Raw genomic sequence first — 21,159 nt, forward strand, 5'->3', positions numbered from 1 at the left:
CTTGTGGATGAGTGGGTGTTTGGAAAATCTTTCCCCAACCTAAGGGTGCAGCTGAGTGGAGCACCTGGTCTTTTCTTTCTCTTCCATCCTTTTAGTTTTGTCATACCGACACTCTCCATTTGGTGTTTCTTTTTTTTCTTTTGTTCCTTCGTGATTGTAGTTTCTCTTCTACTCTTAAGCTGACGTCACTCTCCGATGCTGTGAAACTTTCGAAACACTTCGTTATAAATGGGGGTGTAATGCTACACAAAATTCATGGTTTGGTACGTACCCTCAGTTTGGAAGTCACGGTTCTGTTCAATTTCTGTATAGTTAGGAGGAGGAAACACAAAACATAAAAAATTGCTTGTCGTGGTGTTTTTTTTTTTTTTTTTTTTTTTTTTTAAACAACGTAGTTTATTACTTACATTTGTGAACATCAACAGTTTACATTTTGAAAACAATTTTAAATAAAATGCCTGTTTGGTTAAATAGTATATTAAATATATAACATTTCATAAAAAATTTTAAATATATAATTACATTTATTTAATTCATTTGATTATATTGATTTAAATTAACTAATCAATTAAATTGGCTTAAATTTAATATTAAATATGGAATTTTAAATGAAAAGAAAATAAATTATAGTTTACATTTTTTAAGTCTCCATTTGGGTAATACAGATGTGTGTACAAAAGTGTTTGTGTTGGATTTAATGTTTCAAATTCCCTCGAATGTGGAGTTGTCAGGATTTTTCTCCTTGTAAAAGAAATTATTGAAGCAATTATTATTATTTTTTTAAAGTTTAATAATAAAATGGCCTTTGAGTCCTTAATCTGAGGTTAATGAATTGCATTATACTGTATATTGAGCAGTGGTGGACGGTAATAAAATAAATGTAATTCATCCCTGTAGTTTTTTTCGATGGCGTGAATTGTTTTCATTTGGGAAAACTTTTATTTTAACTTTACTACATTTCAGAGTCAAATTAACTTTTTACTCAACTATATTTCGGCAGAATCAGTCGTTTCTTTTTATTTGGGTGGATAAAAAACTGGTCAAGGACACAGCAAGCCTCCAAACAGGGTAGAGCACGCCCCCTGGCAGCGGCGGATTTAGACATGGGCGGCCGCCGAGGGGTTCAGTGGCACGGCTCATCTGCTCGGTCGCGTCAATTATCTCACTGTTAATGAAGTTGGTCGGGACTCTGAGTGCACCCACTACCTGGAGAAGTTCCCTCATTCAGACACTCAGAAAGGAGAGGTGGGGTTTGGGTGATGTCACATCAGTAAGGAGAACTAACTTCAAATTAAAATTATGGATGAAAAAAGGTCTAAACTCTCAGGAGCTCAATTCAGGAAAAAAGAGAAAAGTAGGGGAACACTTACAAAAGATTAAGGTGTGTGTGCGACACTATAGTGTGGGTTTAATGAAATGGGCTAATACTGTAACTGTATATCACTTGGGTTATGCTGTGTTGCCTGCTAATTATAGAGCTCAGAAATGTGTCCCAATGTGTGGAGTGCTCTGAGAATGTTTTCCTCATCCAGTGACTGAAGCTGAAGCAGAGAGGAGCTTTTCAAAGCTGAAACTAAACAGGGGAGGTGTTGAGTCATGGTGTGTTTCATCCAGGGCCTCATTTAAGCGAGAACCACCATTGCTGCTTGGTGTATCTACTGATCACCAACATACAGTTCATTCTCAGTAAAACATTAAGCAGAACATTTAGAGAAGAATTAATGATGTAAGAAACTCTTGCCTGTTGATTAAGCAAAGAGATTTTTAAAGAATTTTAAAAGGAAAATTATAGACATGATAAATTATAGTACATTGGATATTTGAGTAAATCTAAAGGCAAATACTTATGTACTTTTACCCAAGTAAATGTTTAAAGGGAGCATTTTTTTTCTTATGAATTATTTTACCTACTGTATCTCTACTTTAACTCAAGTACATGCTTCGTGTACTTTGTCCAACACTGATATTGCAGAGCAGCAAATAATAAACATTTCTTTTTATATCTTAATCATTGACAAAACCTCTCTCTGTGAATGAGTCCCAACTATCATTGAGTTTTAATAAGATTTTAAAGGGAAAGTTTATAGGACTGTGGTGAGACCTGTGATGTTGTATTGCAGTGGTCCCCAACCCCCGGGCCGCAGACTGGCACTGGTCTGCGGGTCAATTGGTACCGGGCCGTGCACAAATAATACATAACTTACATTATTTCTGTTTTATTTATTATCTGATTCTGAACGATGTTTTATTTTGGAAAATGACTAGATTCTCTCCGTCACATCTGTCTATGACTCACTCTTGATGCATGTCATGATGCCTCGGTCACATGTCTTACCTCCATCCACTACCTTCTTAAAGGGGCTCCGGCCGCTACATAATACATTACTGCTAAATTCAAACCCCCAAACGAGCAAAATGAACAAAAAACAACACAGTGGATTCACGTTTATTTAGAAATATTTAGAAAATACCAGTTTTTATGCCGTATCATTTTATTTTGTTGCATTTATCCGCCACAACTTAAAGGCCGGTCCGTGAAAATATTGTCCAACATTAAACCGGTCCGTGGCACAAAAAAGGTTGGGGACCACTGTTGTATGGTTTGGAGACAGTGGCACTAGGGTTAACCTTGAACAATATTACAGTATAATGGTTGTGACACAAGGAACTATTTTTTTCAATAACCTAAAGCAGCTGTCCAAATTTTGGAAACACTTAATATTTGATCATTTTGTGAAATGAGATACATTCATGTTATTTGTTTACATGCAAAAACACAAGAATTAGACAGTGACTGTCTGGAAGACATTTCTCTGGACAGGTTAGTCTAAATTTAAAATTTTTGACTCTAATAGAAGTGCATTTGTAAGAGAGTACAGGAGAGATGTCAGCAGACTGCCTCACACCAATACTCAAACATGGAGGTGGAAGCTTAAAGATTTGGGGTGGTTTTGTGATTCACATTTTGTCCTCAAAAAAATGGGCAAGTGTAAGGATTTGAGCGAGTTTGACAAATTGTGACGTCTAGACGACTGTGTCAGAGCCACTTTTAAAAACTGCAGCTCTTGTGGGATGTTCCTGTGTGCAGTGTTTTAGTATTTATCAAACGTGCTCCAAGAAAGGAACAGTGGTGAACCAGCGACAGGGTTCTTGGTGGCCGAGGCTCATTGATGCATGTGGGGAGCAAAGGCTGGCCTGTGTGGTCCGATCCAACAGACGAGCTCCTGTAGCTCAAATTTCTGTTTTGGCAGCAAAACCGGGACCAACACTATATAAGGCAACTGGTCATATGCCTGTTCGGATGTCAATGATTTTGCACTTCTCGCTTATCTGACGGCTTCACCCTGTCTTTCTTTGTGTAGCAAGATCAGCTGTACACCTGGGCCCCGGTGAGTCAGCCCCCCCTGTCACTGGAGCACTTTGAGGGCAGTTTACCAGGACACATCAAGTCCTTTTGGCCTCCACCTCGACTCGATACCGACGAGAGACCAGGACTCAAGTACACTGAAGCAGGTACATGTGTAAACAAGCACACATTTGATGTATTGAGAAGGAACGCCCACCTCCTGTTCCTATGTCTCACAGATGCATTATGGGATTTCAGGTATATACAGGGAATGTGGAACAAAACAATATATGCTTCTTCCTCATCCACTTGTTTGATGAATCTCCCTTTCCTGCCCCCCCTCTGTCACTTTGAATATTTATATATATTTTTTTTACGGCTGCATTTTTGTCTGTCCGTATCTCTCGTTCTCTTTCTGCCAGTCTTGTCTTTTGTCTTACACTCTCCTGTCTCAAAGTTTCTTTCCTATGTCTAATTGTCTTTCCCAGCCTCTGTTTCACTCCATCTTTCTCAGTCTGTCTCTCTTACTGTCCCGCTCTTTCATTGCCTCTGTCTCTCCCATTGTCTCTCAATCTCTCCTGTGCTCTTCCTGTCTCTTCCTTTCTTAGCCTCTTTCCCTTTGTCTCTCAATCTCTTCTGCTCTCTTCCTTTGTCCCAGTGTATCTCCATCTTTCTCAAACTCATTTCCTTTGTTGCTTAATCTCTCCTTCTCTCTTCCTGCCTCTAAGCTTGATTGTCGTACTCTCTCTGTCTTTCGGTTATTCTCCCTTCTGTCTTCAGTCTTCATCCCCCACCTGCATGTTAAAGACTTTCGTGAGCACTTAGATATTTATGCAGCATGGAAGAGAACAAGAAGGTGAGAGGAAATAAAAATAGTCGTGCTAAAATATGCAGAGACACATTTTTGTGTAAATGTGCTGGGAGCTGTTTGAGCAGAAGCAGCGCTCTGACTGTAGGTGTTGCAGCTATGAAAAAGAAAAAGGAATTTTTTTTTGTTTGTTTATTTTTAGGGTAGGTTTAAAAGTCTAAACTGTATTTTCTTCCTTACTTTGCATTTAAACCAATAGAGGATGATGAAGGTAAGTAACTTTTCCTGGAAAAAAAAAAATCACTTGTGTTCTTGTTTCTGTTCCTGGCTTACAGTAGAAAGCACTCAGTGCTGACACTTCATTCTTCACTTTTGTTTTTATTTTATTTGACTTTATGGGGTTTACATCGGTGTTTGACTTGCAATTGGAAATGAGTCCGAAAACAATGACAGAACTGCTTCTTTGTTCTGTCTTATTACTTTTAAGTGTTCAGAACATAAAGGAGGACTGGTTTATTAATGCGTAAATACAAATCTAACAGTATGTGGTGTGTTTTTTTTTTTTTTTTTTTTTTTTTTCTTTTTCTTTTTCTTTCTGGCTTTTTTAAATAGTCCTACTAACACTCCACTCCATTGGTCCTCTTAGTCTCTGAGTGTCATCAGGCTGTCACGTGTAACGGAGCAAAATTACATTTGAAGCTAAACACTAATCAATATTTATTCAAATTACTCACTTTATTTAACTTTCAAAAATTGGTAAATGTAAACTTTAAAAAAAAAATTATTTTGACACCCAAACCTTTTCTCCACACACTCGCCTGACTCCCACCCACAGAAGATCCTGACTGTGTGAATGCAGCGTCTTTCATCCATTTTTATAGTGTTTTGTCTGCCGCTTCTCCTCATGGTGTAGTGTTTTTTTACCATTCTGAAAAAACAAATTCACTTTCAGCTTGCTCTGTGTGTGTGTGTGTGTGTGTGTGTGTGTGTGTGTGTGTGTGTGTGTGTGTGTGTGTGTGTGTGTGTGTGTGTGTGTGTGTGTGTGTGTTACAGAACACCAAGCTATTGTGTTGGGCCTAAAGAAACAACAGCAGGAGGAAGTTCATGTGATTCAGGTACATCACATTTTTGTTCATTTTTGTCAGTTTTATGAAAATGATGTACAACCAGACATCAAATAGTTTATGCTAATTATGTGGTTGTTTAGATTTTATAACTTTGTGATCTTTTTTTGTCATCTCTTTACTGACGAGTCAATATGTGTGTAAATCATGTGATGTTATACACTAACTTCATCGTTTTTGCCTCACGTTTGCACGTTCTTGACACTTAAAGGGGCTCAGGAGATCACAACACCTTTTTATTGAACATCAGCGATGTGAAACTCATACATTAGCAACAGCGGATTTAAACGTGCATCTGATCTCTCTCTCTCTCTCTCTCTCTCTCTCTCTCTCTCTCTCTCTCTCTCTCTCTCTCCTCACAAGTCCCTCTGTTCTTTTCCAAATCCATATCAATGTTCTCACAGTATTCTCTCCACATCTTATTTAAAGTTGAAGTATATCATTTATAACTTGTTGTTACTACATTCAATACATTTTATTAAATATGTTTAAAAAAAACGATGCATTGCGATACAAATGGCAACTTGTATCCGATGCAGTTTTTTAAATTGACGCATTACATCGTTAATTTTTATGCCGACGCACCGATTCGAATCTGTGAATCTTAAAATCCCCAATAAAAAAGTAGTAATCAATATGGTGCACTACATATGAATCATTTTGTATTACGCCAGTAGAGGGCAGTGTCCGTATAGTTTTTGAGTATTAAAGCAGTTTTTTTTTTGTGGACTGGAACTGGCCGTTTGGATTCAAATCAAAGCATGAAATCAGATTGACTTTACATCTGTTTCAATTTGCTACTTTCCTGAATGATCTGTAGAGTTTATTGGTGTCATTCTACATGCAGCAGAGATCTCCCATGATGTTCCTTTTATTTGAAATTGAACGTCTTTTATAAAAAAAAAATATATATATTATTTTATTTTAATAATCGTGCTGGAAAATATGGCATGTCAAACACACAAAAAACAGAGTATGATATGATCGTACAGCATTGGCCACAGTATTCACAAGCCTGACATCACAATCGCTCAAAAAACGCAATCGAATAGAACAAGATATTTCCCCCAGTGTAGATTACAAGCTTTCATTCGTTTAAATCGGAAACATGTGTCGGTGTACAAATGCGTTTCGAGCCTTTTTACTCCAATATAAATATGCCAACAAAATATTCTACTAGCATATTTTAAAATTAACATCTTACAGGGTAATATATCATTTTAGGTTTTTGATATCCATTTTCAAATACAACCAGGACCTGGTTGTACAGTGCAGTGTGCAGTGTTTGAACCGATGTGGGGGTCTGTTGTGAAACATTTACCAACCTGTGTACAAGAGATAATATTCATGGGAAGATTTGTATTTGAATACATTTCTTTATTGAACGACTGGTTTACTTGTACTGTATGAGCTAGAAAGGGCTGAGGGGCATATGGCTGTGTCAAGAAGTTCATGGTGAGCTGAGAATTACATTTATTTTTTACATTTTTGTAGTTTTCTTTTTTTCTTATTTTTTTATTTAGCTTTTTGATTAGTGAAATTTAATATTTTGGATTAACACTGTATTATTGTGATTTTTGTCTTTTTAAAAATAATCATAAAAAATTAGAAAATAGAACATCAGTTCATCATTACCTTTACAAAGTCCATTTTTATTTTTCAAATTAAAATGATTTGACCAATTGAGAAATAAAGAAACTAAAAAGTAGCCATTGCTTATGTACAGTAGCGAAGTACATTCACTCAAGTTCTTTACACCACTGAGTTGGAAGCACAAACAACTAAACAAGCAGGCCAGGCAGCCACCGCTAATCTGATTTTAATCCCCCTCAGAAAGATTTGTTCATAATCATTTTCCCCTTCAGGCCATTTTCTCAATGCATACATTTCTCACCCATGTAAAAGGGGATGTAAATAGCACTCTGAGCAATATTGCAGCATAACTAAAGAGTGCAGTGTTCTGTCTCCTGGCTAAGTTCAGGAGATGATTAGCAGGCTGAGGCCCAGCTGGAAGTCAGGGGTACCCAGTGCTGCAGGCCCTTTGGGCAGAATTAGGCCGATTGCCCTTCAAGGACACACTGGGAACTGCTTTTGTGTGTGTAATTTTACTTTTTCCCCCTACTCTTAGAGAGTGGCCCTAAATGAGCTTCACCAAAACATTTAGCCACCATGTTGACAGTACGGCATACAAGTTTCTTCACTAGGGATTAGCATCGAGTTTACTGGACAAGGCAATGGTGGTACCGATTTTTACTTTGAATTGTTTGGCTGGAGTGGAAATGACACATTCCTTCCGAAAGTCTCTGTTTCTCATAAACCTCCTCTACCAGTGCATGAGCCAGAATAAAAATTTCAAGTGGATCTTGTTTTACAAGGGGTTATGTTGTGTCAAGGGGTTATGTTGTTACAATTGTGTCATACGTGCTGTCTATATAGCTGTCTTAAACCCAGCAGGATGTGCGGTTCTAGTTATATACAGATTCTTCTCTTTTTTTTTTTTTTTCCCCAGGAAGAGTCCGTGCTGAATACTGTGCGCCTGAAGCAGGAGCACGTGACTGTCATTCAGCAGCTGGAGCAGACGATCGAGGACCTGCGCAGCAAGATCGCCGAGTTGGAGAGGCAGCAACACCCTCTGCCGGACCACGAGGTCACGACTCAGGAGCAGGAGTGTGGAGAGGACACGAGTTTCTTGCCGGATGTGTGCCATGTGGATCTGCAGACAGAGACCTGTGCCCTGCTTGCATTAGAGGCCAAATCAGTGCAGACATCCCCTACAAATGAGATCTTTATGTTCAAAGTGCCTTCTTCAGAGCAGGGCGGCTCTGAGCAACCTGTGCCCCCTCCATGCAAGCAGTCACTTGAGACAACAACAGAATCGCAGCCAGCAGGGACTGGTTCTCCTAAAACAGTACCGTTTGTGTGCATGTGTCAACAGCAATTGCAACAATGGCCCCCTCCTCCTCCTCCACCCCCATTGCCTGGTTGCCTTCCATCTTTACCTGCAGTCCCCCCATCTTTCCATCCCCCCTTAGAGACTTCTATTCACCAACCCCAGCCTGCTACAAGTCTACCTCCAGCACCACCCCCTCCACCACCCCCTCCACCTTTACCTGGCCAAACATTCTTACCTCCACCACCACCGCCTCCTTTACCAGGGTCACTAGTTCCACCTCCTCCACCTTTGCCTGGCCAAACATTGCATCCACCACCACCTCCTCCTTTACCAGGGTCAGTTGTTCCACCTCCTCCACCACCCCCTCCACCTTTGCCTGGCCAAGCGATGATGCCACCACCCCCTCCACCACCACCCTTGCCTGGAGCAGGTGCTCCCCCTCCACCGCCACCCTTGCCTGGAGCAGGTGCTCCCCCTCCACCGCCACCCTTGCCTGGAGCAGGTGCTCCACCACCACCGCCACCCTTGCCTGGAGCAGGTGCTCCACCACCACCGCCACCCTTGCCTGGAGCAGGTGGTCCCCCACCACCGCCACCCTTGCCTGGAGCAGGTGCTCCACCGCCTCCACCTCCCCTCCTTCTCCAAGGTGCCTGCTCATTCACCCCACCCAGCAGTTTGGGATCTCTGCCTCCTCCACTTCCATATGGACTGTTTGCTCTGGCTACAGCCCAGGAGAAGACTCCTCGAAAAGAGGTGGTGGAGCCACCACACCCCATGAAGCCTCTATACTGGACTCGCATCCAGCTCCATGCTAGAAAGTAACCCTCAACCTGCTTTCATGTCTCACTAGCTGAAAGTTGTTCTGTTTTTTGTAGTTGCATACGTCAGTGTTTTAGTGGCACGTAAAAAAAAACAAAAAAAACATCTTAGATTACAAAAATAAAGTCTTCGCTTTGCCACTGCTGCACCGGTTTGTTGCCATAGTATTATTATTGTCCTTAGAGGGCGCTATTACTCAAATGAAGGTTAAAATTAATAACCCATCAAAGTTAACAGCGTAAATTTGAACATCAGCGTCCACTGTTCATTAAATGTTAATGCGAGAACGCGACTTTACTCTGGACTTTGTTCTCCCAGTGCCACAACTATCCCATAATGTCTGCTTTATTCTCGTAATTTCGACTTTGTTCTCGTGGGTGCGATGAATTTATACTCGTTTTTTCGGCTCTATATTCTCGTAGTTCTACAACTTCTCGTAATCTTAGATTTTTTTTATTTTTATTTACGCGCAACTAAAACGCCGCTATAATATTCAGACCATCTTTGGCTTAACGTGAAATTTTATAGCAGGATCCATGAATATAAAGTGGCACACGCATTACACTGTGCTCTTATTTATATGCAGATCAGTGCATTATTGTTCAGTAATAAAGTTTTTAGGGCTGATGATTATTCTGTTTAGGTTGTATTGGGATATTATGAGCTTTATTTTAATACTACTGCAGTAAACCTATGGTGTTTAGCAGCCGAAATGAGGATGCACCAATCCACAAATAAGTAGATGTGCTGTCCTTCTGGCAATCCGAAGTACTGACTCGTGTATCAGATTGGATTAGACTTAATTTCAGACCTTTTTTTTTTTTATCATCATATTCCTATCCAGCCTTTCAAAGTTAAACACGAAGTTGTTGCTGTTGGTGTTATTGTGATGTTAGTATTGGGTGTCTGCTGCTACTCAGATCTCTGGTTTGAGTATCATAATCCCAGTTGAAAAATAAGTTGTCTCTCTATCTGGTTTCTTTTAGAGAAGTGAATCCTTCGATTTGGGATAAAATTGAAGAGCCCTCAGTGAATTTTGAGGAGTTTGTGGAACTCTTCTCCAAAACTGCAGTGAAGGAGAAGAAAAAACCCCTCTCGGACACCATCACCAGGTCTAAGACCAAACAGGTGAGGCTGTAATAAGCAGTGGTGGACTGTAGCACTTTATTGAAGCATTTACTTTCAATTATTTTACTATTAAAAGCATTGAAATGATTTTTTACTCAGGTTTTGGGCTCATGATTTAAATTAATATCAGTGTTTAATATTCTATGAATAGATTGGTGTGTTAAGAGTAAGTCATTCGAATCTTTTCACATAAACAGAGTTGATTAAGCAAAAAAATCATGTGAGAAAAATTATAATAGTAACATTATAGCCATAATAATTCATAGTACTTTTTGCATGCTTAAGTAGATTTGAAGGCAAATACTTTTGATCAAATTGAAGTTTAAGGTGAGCACTTTTACTGGAGCAGAATTCTGGAGTGTATCTCTACTTTAACTACATGGTTTGTTTTCAGATATAGATGAGATATAAAAGCAGTTTTTCATGGATGAATGACCTTACAGTCACAAAAACTAATACCTTTTAAATAAAACTAAATTAAATCGAATCTACCCAATTACAAATTTGTATTAGTCGGTGCTACTTGTTCTTCGCACCTGAAACAGTTTTTCTGCTGCAGGCTCGGTCTGTCTTTTTAATTTGAGTTTGTGTTTAACGTTAATGTTTAGTTTTGGCAGTAAACTGGCGTCTTGCTTTTGCTGCCTTTTTTCCACATCTCCGGCTTCTCGAGCTGTCCTTGTAGAAATAAATCAACGCCCAGATGGCGTCCGACGTTACAAGGTCCTTGATCGCTAAATCAACAAAGGAGCTCTGGAACTCGCCGATGACCAACAAGTCCACATCATTTATTCCATCTGTTTGGATATAATATTCAACAAAAGGGGGGGGAAAAGCGGCATTGATTTGTGATAAAAGCATCTGTTTGTTGGAAGTATTCACTTGTACAACCCGTCAACCAAGCAAGTCAGCTCGTGCTGATAAAGTGTCCACATCACTCAGCCATCTGTTTGTAGACAGTATCTGCATGCATCAGTGCTATCCGTGAAGTACTTTTCCCTTCGTGGCCTTTTGCCTTGAGCCAGAATGAATATGTATAGCTTTTCCAATCATTTCGGTTTGCAGATGGTGTCTGGAGAGGTTCACTCACCCGTTAGTGGGCACGCTGACCCATCTAACTCTTCCAGTCCGCTTTCCCGGAACTTACCACACCTCAGACAGGGTCCCCTTGGGCTGTGGATGCACCTTGGGAGTGGTAAAGCACCGGTCACGGCACTGTGAAAGCATGCATACAATTAATGTTGTTTTTTTTTATCTTTATTTTCTTTGAAGTTCAAACAATTCCGAAGAGCAGTTTTCCAGAATCAGAATTTGTCTTTCACACCCTAGTGGAGGTTTCTGAGATGACCGCATTGCCTGGAGCGAAAGAGGCATGGTTGTGGATTTCAGGAAGCAAAGCCTGTAGTTGGGACTTAAGTGCGGTGCGTGCAAACGGCGAGCTCGGCTTTCCTCAGGTTAATAGCAGCACTGTATTGGGTCCAGATGATGAAACTGACACTCGAATGTTTCCACGGTAATAAGAGTGCTCGCGTGGTCATTGGGGAACTCGCTGTGGACCGGCGCGCCGTCTGAGAATCTGCATACGCACGCACCCGGAATTTATCTCGATGGCCAGAGGAGCAGCTTAGCAGACTCTGAAGCCTCATCAAAGGTTGCGGCAAAAAATGTCTGGCCAGCGATGTCATTTATAGCGACCCCTCTGCCTCGCTGTTCATATTGCTGTATTAGTAATGCATATCCGTTCTAGCGTATATCCCTACATTTTAGGGATGTGCGACATTGACAAAAAAAAATTATATCTTGATTTTTTTGGGAATTGTATCCAATTATTGATAGCGATAATTAAACAATATTTTGCGGAGGTTATCGTGCTGAAATCTTTAGGATCACCGTGGCTTTTTCGTGGATATTCTTCAGATTCTGTGTGGTGGTCAGCTCACAGCAGTGACGGAGATTAATCTTTTCCATGAAGTTGAAATAGATTTTTTTTACTAGGGCTGTCATAATTAACGCGTTAATAACGAGTTAGTGATTTAGTGATTTAATCCGTTCCGAGATCTCATTCGATCGCTTATTTCTGCAGTATTTGTAGCCTATTTTAAAAAAACACATACACCGCAAATTATCGTAATGTAAATATAATTTAACACTTACTCATGTGGTAGTGGTTGATTGCGAGTGTGAGACGTGCACCACGCTCGTAACCTCCTCGGTTTCCATGGTAATTCTATTTACTTTCGTTTTCACAGCACCATCACTGATTTTCTTGGGAGACATTTTTCAAGATTTCTAGTGAAATAAAAATATAAAACTAAAAAAGTTACGTTTTTGCTGCACTGAACAACGAGAGCGACCGAGCGATACGTCAACTAAGCGACTAATGCTTCTCTCTGCCGAAAACGGGGAACCGGCAGCGTGGGTTTGCTCGTGCCTTCGAAATTTGCTTGTGAAATAGGGTACAATTTTGCGAGCAAGGTCGCTCGTATCTTTGTTTGCTCATACTATAGGTTGCTCGTACAACGGGGTTTTACTGTATTAAAAACTTAAAGTAGTCATTTGAAGTACATTCAGAACAGATACAAATGTTGCGATTAATCGTGAATTAACCTTATTACAATCATGCGATCATTCATGATTTAATGTTTTGATCGATTAAAAGCCCTAATTTTTTTTTTTCCTTTATGGACATTTTCTTTTACTTTTATTAAGCCGATATGTTGGGACACTGCCAGGATCTTCACAACTCCTACCTTGTGAGATGCCTTGCTCACGCCATCAGTCGACCGAGTTCTTTTGTTTCGGTGTTGGAGCGTTTTCTTTTTTCCGGTGTTTTTGGTGTTGCAAAGCCCAGTTTTAGCTCGTCCTCCTTTTTATCGCAGTCGCCGTACACTAGAACAGAGTGCATCCAGCTCCGCCCTCCACTCATGAACTGGCGCTCATCCATGTACCCGCTATCACATACATACTGTATATACTTGAGTTTATACCTTGCGCTAGTGTAGATTGCACTGTTTTGTTAAATGATGTACTGTAATGTTATATAAAGTAATTTATAAATTACAGAAAACTACCTTATACTGATCACCGTTCTTCAAGACCCCTGGGTAGGCAAGGCCATGTCTCGACTTGTTTTCAAGTTACACATTTCACAGTATCTCAGGATCTATCTTTAAGACTAAGAGGAAAAGAAGTATAAAAAAACATGCAAAATAATTTATGTATATCTGAAGTTTTAAAAGAAATCCCAAATTTGTGTACCTAAGTATTTTGGAGTTTAAAGGTTTCCTGCTTTTCTCACTCTGGGAGCAAAAGCAGTGTGTGTGTGTGTTAGCTTCCTAACAAAACAAAAAATAGAGAGAGAATTTTAGTGTGCTGCAAAAATGATATGTGACCAGTATAAAGCAGCTTTCCCTTTCACCTTTTTCCAAAAATACATTGTGTTTAGCCGTCAGACACACACATGCTCACATCATCCAATCTGCTGTTGACTTGAATACACAAACACGTTTTATTTGGAGTCATATTCTAGCAGTGTGCCAATGGTGCAACTTGGCAATTCATTAGACCACAATGCATCAGTCTGTCAGCTTGGTCTGTTGTCAAGCTGCCAGTCTGGTGCACTTTCACAGCTTGTCTTTTGATTGTTGCCTCTAAAACTGAGGGAATGTGTCCGAGGGTAACCGGTCGTTAGTGGTTTTAAGAGAACACACTTTTCTGAAAGTGTGACGCTTGTGTTGAATGGATTCAATAATCAAAACATTATTCAATAAAGTCGCCACCATGAGATGAATCCTTCATCATGACAAACAGAAATGCAGCTCGAGAGCTTATCCATCTCGTCTAGTATTCTAAATATCAAAACATTCCAGTATAAGGTTCAAGATTTCACCTCGCGCTCGATTGATCCGTACGGTTTGCGGATCAGGCTTTTTGTTTTCCGTCTGCGAGCTTCCGACAGCTGAACTCTGCGCAGATGTGGCCGCGGCGAGTCTGCGGTTTAATAAGGCAGAGGAGGGTGTTCCTTGGGAGCACAGTTATGAGCGGCGGAGTGTTTTTGTGTTGCTGCTTGAAATGCTGTGGCGTCTGTGGCTGCTTTGTTCAGTCGGGTTCTCGTGTCTGCCGGGTGAAAGAGACTCTGCTTCTGCTCCCAGACTGGGGAAAAGCGGTTTCCCTTAATCAGAATACTAAGGTGCACAGATTTGGGATTTCATTTAGCACTTCAGATGCAACATGCACCAAATGTTTTTGCCTATTTCCTATACTACTTTTGCTATTATGATGAAAATCAACAGATTCCTGTAATTCGATGCTCAAATCTTTAGTCTTTGTTTGCTGGATTGACATGTTCCTCAACAGCTGCTTCATTTCCGTTGCGAAAATTTATTTGTACTCCGATGAAATTCTGGCAGTGTCCAAATATTTCAGACTTTATCTTCCAGTGTGGCTTCTCCTACAGCGAGCGTCTAAACCAGGTACCAACAGGAGCCCCGAACTTGATGGCGCAATTAACACAACAACTTCAAACCACCTCAGGAGAAAATGTGGACATGAGTCAGATGGACAGTACAGCAGGAAGAGAAACTTAGTGTTAGGGAAGGAAAAGGAGTGTTTGTATGATGTTTTAATTATGGAGGCGTGTCATGAACAAAATGAACTCCACAGATTGTTTTTGTTTGCTGCCAGCTACTGTTAGATAGAAAACACCGGTCTGAGCTCAGCATGTATGCACTGCTTCCATTCTAAACAGAGTCTGTGTAACGGGTGACCCGATATTACTTTTAATCGTCATCTATCCCTGTCCATTCCCAGTCTGCAACTGTAATGCACCACTCGGCACACTGTGAGATCATGTCGGATTTATTTCTATAGCGCTTTTCACAACAGACATGGACTCAAAGCAGCTTTACAGAATTTAACAGTTAAAGTGTATTTATTCCTGATGAGCAGCCATGCTGACTGTGGCAAGGAAAAACTCCCTTAGATGTTATGAGGAAGAAACCTTGAGAGGAACCAGACTTAAAAGGGGAACCCATCCTCATTTGGGTGACATCAAGAGTGTGATTAGAAATCTTTAAACAATACAGAACACTGGAGAGTGAGAACTAACATGAACACTTGAATGTAAGATTATTAGAAATGTCCTTTTCTACAGTTTTAGTCATTTGAGATTATGGAACCAGGAGCTACTGAACAACTCATAAAATAACTCAACATCTGAGATCATTATACATCCAACACCAGGTTCTCTATGCCACTCAGAAGTCCAATGTCAAAACGCCACATGAAGTGGGATCAAAATGGTGCTGGTACATCTCTAGATGTTTCAGGACATGCATACAATTAGAAATATTCTCTATTTTTCGTGTGGTTCAGGAAGCCACCTGCGTCTTTGCATGCAGGATGCACCTAGCTTCGTGGTTAAAGCATTTGATCCAAAGGTGGGAGTCCAAATACAAGCCACACCAAGCTGCCACTCGTGGGCCCCTTAACAAGGCAATTTACCAGATAGCTGGTCATTTGTATAATTGAGATGAATGCATCTACCAAATGCTATAAATGTGCAGTAAATGGTGAAGATGCTGCCTCTGCTGCAGTATTGTCTGTACCAGCAACTGTGATTGTGCTTTCATAACTGTTGCTCCTCTAGAGAAGAATGTGTGCTCTCTGCTTGTCAGTCACGCTGACTCTGATTGCTTCAGTTTTCCAGTCTTGCTTTGTCCCTAGTGAAATTAGTGTGGCCTCTCATACGTCTGGCTAAAGGTGGCTGGTCCTTCAACTGCCCAGCAGAAGTAGCTTTGTCTTCTCTTCCTCTTGGCCCTCGGTGTCTCTGGTCAGTGCCAGTGAGGAACGGTGTGTTTTTCCACACATGACTGAGGCCTTGTCAAATCAGAAAACAAGCAACACAGGGTTTTCAGAGAGTCTTAAAAAGTAAAAAAAAAAAAAAAAAGTCTAAAATCGAAATTTTCGGCCTTAAGAAAGTCTTATATTTGCTGTTCCAGAAAGAATTCGCTGCATTACAACTACCATCATGCAATAGCCAATCAGCTTGAATCTTTCTTGGATTGTACCACAGATGTAAAACTGATTTTATTTTTCATCTAAGTGCAAGTTTAGCGATACTTGGCTTGGAAAAAAAAGATTTTTCTCGGTTAAGGCCAGTCACTAACTGTGTATTTAGTGTCATGATACAGGTCTTAAACTTCATTGATGGTCTTGAATAGCCTCAAATTTGACTTGGTGAAATCTGCAGAAACCGGCAACAGGTTTGGCCCCAGTGGAGGAGGTCTGGCTTTTAGTTCATTTGAGAGCAGTAAGCGAGGTGTGGCCTCAATGCCAGTTGGTACAGTTGTGGCTTTTGTGATTAGCATTCACAATGAGGATGGTGTGGCCTGTCAGTATACGTCTCCCTGTGAATAAAACTTATTTTTCCAATTGACACTCGTTTTTTTTTTTATCGTGTTTCCTTTTCAAATGTTGGTTGATTCAGTGGAATTTCAGTCATTGGACTGTTTAATCCATTCATTATCAGCAATTATTGGTGTATATTTCCTTAGGAAACCTTCTGTCACACTTAAACCAAGACAAAAAGACTGACAACTTGATAAAGAACGGCATCCAAGTCCCATGTTTAAGAAGTTATCTCAAATAGCAAGCTGATTGAAATAATTGGACTCTCTTCCTCCAGAAGGCTGTAGAAAGAAAAGTTTTCTTTTGTGTAATTGCAGTGGGCGTAGCTGCGACAGCAGGCCGATGGCGATGCAGCCGAGATACTTTCTCTTCCACACACACACACGCATTGAAATGCAGGATTGTATAACATCAAACTTTTCCCCCTTCATTTCGAACAGATTGCTCTTAAATGGAATGAAAGGCCTTGAGAGGACGGCACGATTCTGTTTCTTTCTCATTGTTTAATGTTTGTGGTTGCATTTTGGCAGCAGAGATCACAAAGCAGCAGACACTCGTAAGGAGCTCTAGAACGAGGAAAAAAACATTAGGAATCATTAAAGTGCATATATTTGGTACGGAGGCTCCAGACGTTTCCACACTAATAAACATTTGACCGCCATGTAAGAAAAACTCTTTATTAGAATATATTTTGTAATGATGTCAATTTGATTTATTTTTATATAATCTTTGAGCTTCGCATTCCAAATTTAGTAGGGTTGAGGTTACAGCTCTATAGTAGGCCCTTATTAAGATCTTTCTTTCTGATCCATATAAAGCAGATCAGCATGGAGCGGGCTTTGTGCAGGGGGGCATTGCCATGCTGAAACAGGTTTAGGTTTCCAAGTTCAAAATTTTATTATTCTACATCCAAAGATGTCCTATACAATCGCATGCCTCCAGCCTTGTGACAAGTTTGTTTAAGAACCACATATAACGGGAAAGGTCAGGTGTTCCAAATCGTGTGTGTGTGTGTGTGTGTGTGTGTGTGTGTGTGTGTGTGTGTGTGTGTGTGTATGTATATATGTATATATATGTATATATACAATTTATTATTTTTTTTATTTAATTTATTAAATATAGGGATGTATGTCCAGTTTTGCCAGTCCATGCAAAGCGTCCTTGTACATGGTGGACCAGTCTCACCAAGATGTTGTAATGGAATTAGTTCTCATACCACAATTCTAGGAATGCATGCCAGGAATACCAATGTCAGTCTGAGAGTGTGTGTGTGTGTTCGTTCGTGTTCTAATCTCGAAATAGTGTTGTTTTTTTTTTTTTTTTTTTTTTAGTCCACTGGTCCCTTTGGTGGTTTTGTGAAAATTGGTCCAATATAAAGTTTTTTTTTTGCTCATTTTATTCTTTAGGTTGCTGTTCCTTTAATCTGTCTATTGTCTCAAATATTCCTGAAAATCTCGGTCTCATAAAGAAGCAAGCTATTGAGCAGTCAAGTCATGACCTTGACCCAGACCCCACTTCCTTTTTTTTTTCTTCCCCCTTGCTCTTTTTCCCTTGCCCTCCCTTTCTTTTCCCTCTCTCTCTCTCTCTCTCTCTCTCTCTCTCTCTCTCCTGCAATTATTTAATCAAGCACATTGTGTTTCTTTGCCTCTGGCTGATGGCAAATGGATACTATTAATTTCTGATCTTTCCCTTCGAATTTTTTTCCCCGTCTTGTCTCTCCGTCACTCATAATTTTCCCCATTTCTCTAATTGGCTGGAATTGCTTGCCGTGGGAACACAGGAGGTCAGAGGGGAACAAATGGAAGCAGTTCAGCGAAGGGCGAATTCTCTTTATTGATTGATGATCAAATCAAGCACTGACTGTGTATAGGAGTTTTTTTTTTGTTTTTTTTTGTTTTTTTTTCCCCATTTCCACAAAGTTTGTGTAAATGCATTCTCCATCCTTAGAATGTATTAAATAGTTTTTTATAGGAGCAGTATTCCAATTAAGTGCATAACAAGCCTCAGATGTTCCATGCAAGATAGCATTGCCATTGTGGGGTTTATAATCGCTGGAGAAAGCTAGAGCAAAAGCACAGCAGTGCTTAAAGCGGCAATAAACCATGTATCCTCTCGGCTCTTTACCCTCTAACATTAACAATAATAATCTTTATTTAATATAGCGCCTTTAAAAGTAGCATCTCAGCATTAGAAAAGCATTGTGTATTAGTATTAGTGTGAACTTAATGAATTAGTCTAAATCTATAGAAAGTTGGTCTTGAAGCAATTTTGTAGATATTCAGTATAAAGTAATTGTATAATTACTATACCATTAAATTATATTACATACACTATTATAATTCTTCAAAATCCCTGTACTGCGCATGAGCAAAACAAATATATATATATATATATATATATATATATATATATATATATATATATATATATATATATATAAAAAATATAATACTCTCATAATCTCATGTACTGTTTCACTTTCGTGTTGTGTTCTAATCTAAAATCTTTCTGCATGTGCGTGATATCAGATTAATATTTACATTAGGGTTGGGGATTCAAAACGGCAGTCAATTTCCAGAAACTTTCCATGGAAATTTCAGAAGCTGAAAACTTACCAGGAATTTATAGGAAATTATGGGAATTAATTGGAAATTATAGGAGATTTATATAAACTCATATACAAACATAAATATATACCTTTTGTTTGGCCATAAGCTGACATGCATACAGATTTTATTTGAATTATTATTCATTGTTAGTATTCTTTTGTTGCACAATAGCTTATACACAGCACAAGGAAGTGTTAAAAGAAAATGTATGTAGTTTATGTGAAGACCCTCCAAGATGGACATTATTTTGTGTGCAGGATTTAAAACATGGAGGATTTATGAATGTGCAGGGTAGAAATTCAACTACATTTGTGTTCCCTATTAATGGCTAACCGGCAATTTTGTAAATTCCCAGTTAATTCAGATTAATTCCCACAATTTTTTCTTGAATTACCATAGGAAGTTCCCAGTCTTTAATTCCTGGAGTTTTGCAACTTCAGGAGGCGTGTATAAATATTTTGCCTCTACACAAAGCTACATTTCTGCAAACCAAGTATCTGTATGGATATTGGGGAAAATGAATTCCTAGTCCCAGGCTACTGATTTACTGATAATGTGTGTGTTGTAGGTGGTGAAGCTGTTAAACAACAAGCGCTCTCAGGCTGTGGGGATTCTCATGTCCAGCCTCCACCTCGACATGAAGGACATCAAACACGGTGAGCGCTACACACATAACGCAACACCAACACTGCGCATAAATACCCTGTGTACCGTCTCTGTCCATCTGCGATGGTGTTCAAACAATAAATAACCAGTTAGTGTCAACATGTCAAGTAATAAATGCCACTGAAGACAGCAGAGCACGGTGAGTACTCAGGAGAATATAAACACAAGCAGAGTAAACAGTAAACAGATGATAAACATAGGCCGAGTGGTTAACGTTAGCGTTACCGCGGCCCGCTCTGTACGCCTTCCTCGCACCCTCGGTTGAACCGTCTGTGGAACGCTTTATTGGGAACAGCTACGATTGGTCAAGTTTCTCACATGGGAAATCTGCAATCGGTTAAACCATGTGTTTGCTAAATCGTGTTGTTTATAAGGAGGGGAAAAATCCTGGCTTTGATGTTTTCAAACGGAGCAAAATGGCTGCCATGAATTTTGTAATTATTCATTCGTTATTAACTGGAAGTCATTAATGGCCAAAGAATTTTTGTATTTCATTCAGTTTGACCTCTGAATGCCTTTGGTGGCTGTATTCAGTCAGGATAAGGGTCAAAGAAGGTTTTTTTTTTTTTTTTTTTTTTTAGTTCTTTGTTCATTTTATTTCTTATGTTTACTAAATATGGCCACGCTTCGTGCGCCGTCTGGGCCGTGATGTGCGTGGAAGCCGTGACCGTGTCTGGTCTATTCTGGGTGATAGTGCGCACGTTTCCTCTGCGTTATCTGCTGATGCGTAGATAGCTGCAGGACCGTGGGCAGACTCGGGGCACTCTGACGGTAAACAGGATTATAAGATCCATATTTCTGATGAGAGGTTTTGCAGTCTAATATGCCTTTACTCAAGCATACCGTTTTGTTACGTTTAACAATGTTGCTTTGTGTTTGTATGTGGGAATATAATACACACGCACACACACACACACACACACACACACACACATATATATATATACACACACACACACACACACACACACACACACACCAGGGCTACTTGATCTCTTTTTAAGAATGAAATATATAGTTATAATAGTAGTAATTTCTTCCTTTTATTGACAGACAGGTAGCTAGCTTTGATTAATTCCATAAATCAGCTTCAAAATATGTGTCTAATGCTGAAATTTACATAATTTCATTTGCAAATGTGCAAGTTAAGTTGCAAATAAATTATGTATAGTCCTGTTTGGCCTTGAAAAGCAAAACCCATTGTGTGATCAGTGTGTAAGTAAAGCCTTTTTGAATAGCATTTGTATTTTGTATTTCTATCAAAGAAGATGCCTTTATACAAACGGGCATCGAAATGCACGTTCACCTAAACCAACTTGTGATCGTGCATTGGGACATGCTTCTCATACACCACGGTTGTA

The 21,159-nt window shown here is 39.6% G+C and overlaps 1 protein-coding gene across 1 annotated transcript in view; it reads left to right on the top strand.

Annotated features, from left to right (window-relative positions):
- Nucleotides 1–21,159, top strand: part of fmn2b (formin 2b) — a 95,142-nt gene that overhangs the window by 18,581 nt on the left and 55,402 nt on the right. Inside the window, 6 exon segments of the mRNA XM_046854439.1 lie at nt 3,363–3,513; nt 4,414–4,425; nt 5,208–5,269; nt 7,788–8,989; nt 9,977–10,118; nt 19,701–19,788. Coding sequence (XP_046710395.1) covers nt 3,363–3,513; nt 4,414–4,425; nt 5,208–5,269; nt 7,788–8,989; nt 9,977–10,118; nt 19,701–19,788 — 1,657 coding nt within the window.

Source organism: Silurus meridionalis, chromosome 7 (assembly GCF_014805685.1).
Source record: "Silurus meridionalis isolate SWU-2019-XX chromosome 7, ASM1480568v1, whole genome shotgun sequence".
NCBI lineage: Eukaryota > Metazoa > Chordata > Actinopteri > Siluriformes > Siluridae > Silurus > Silurus meridionalis.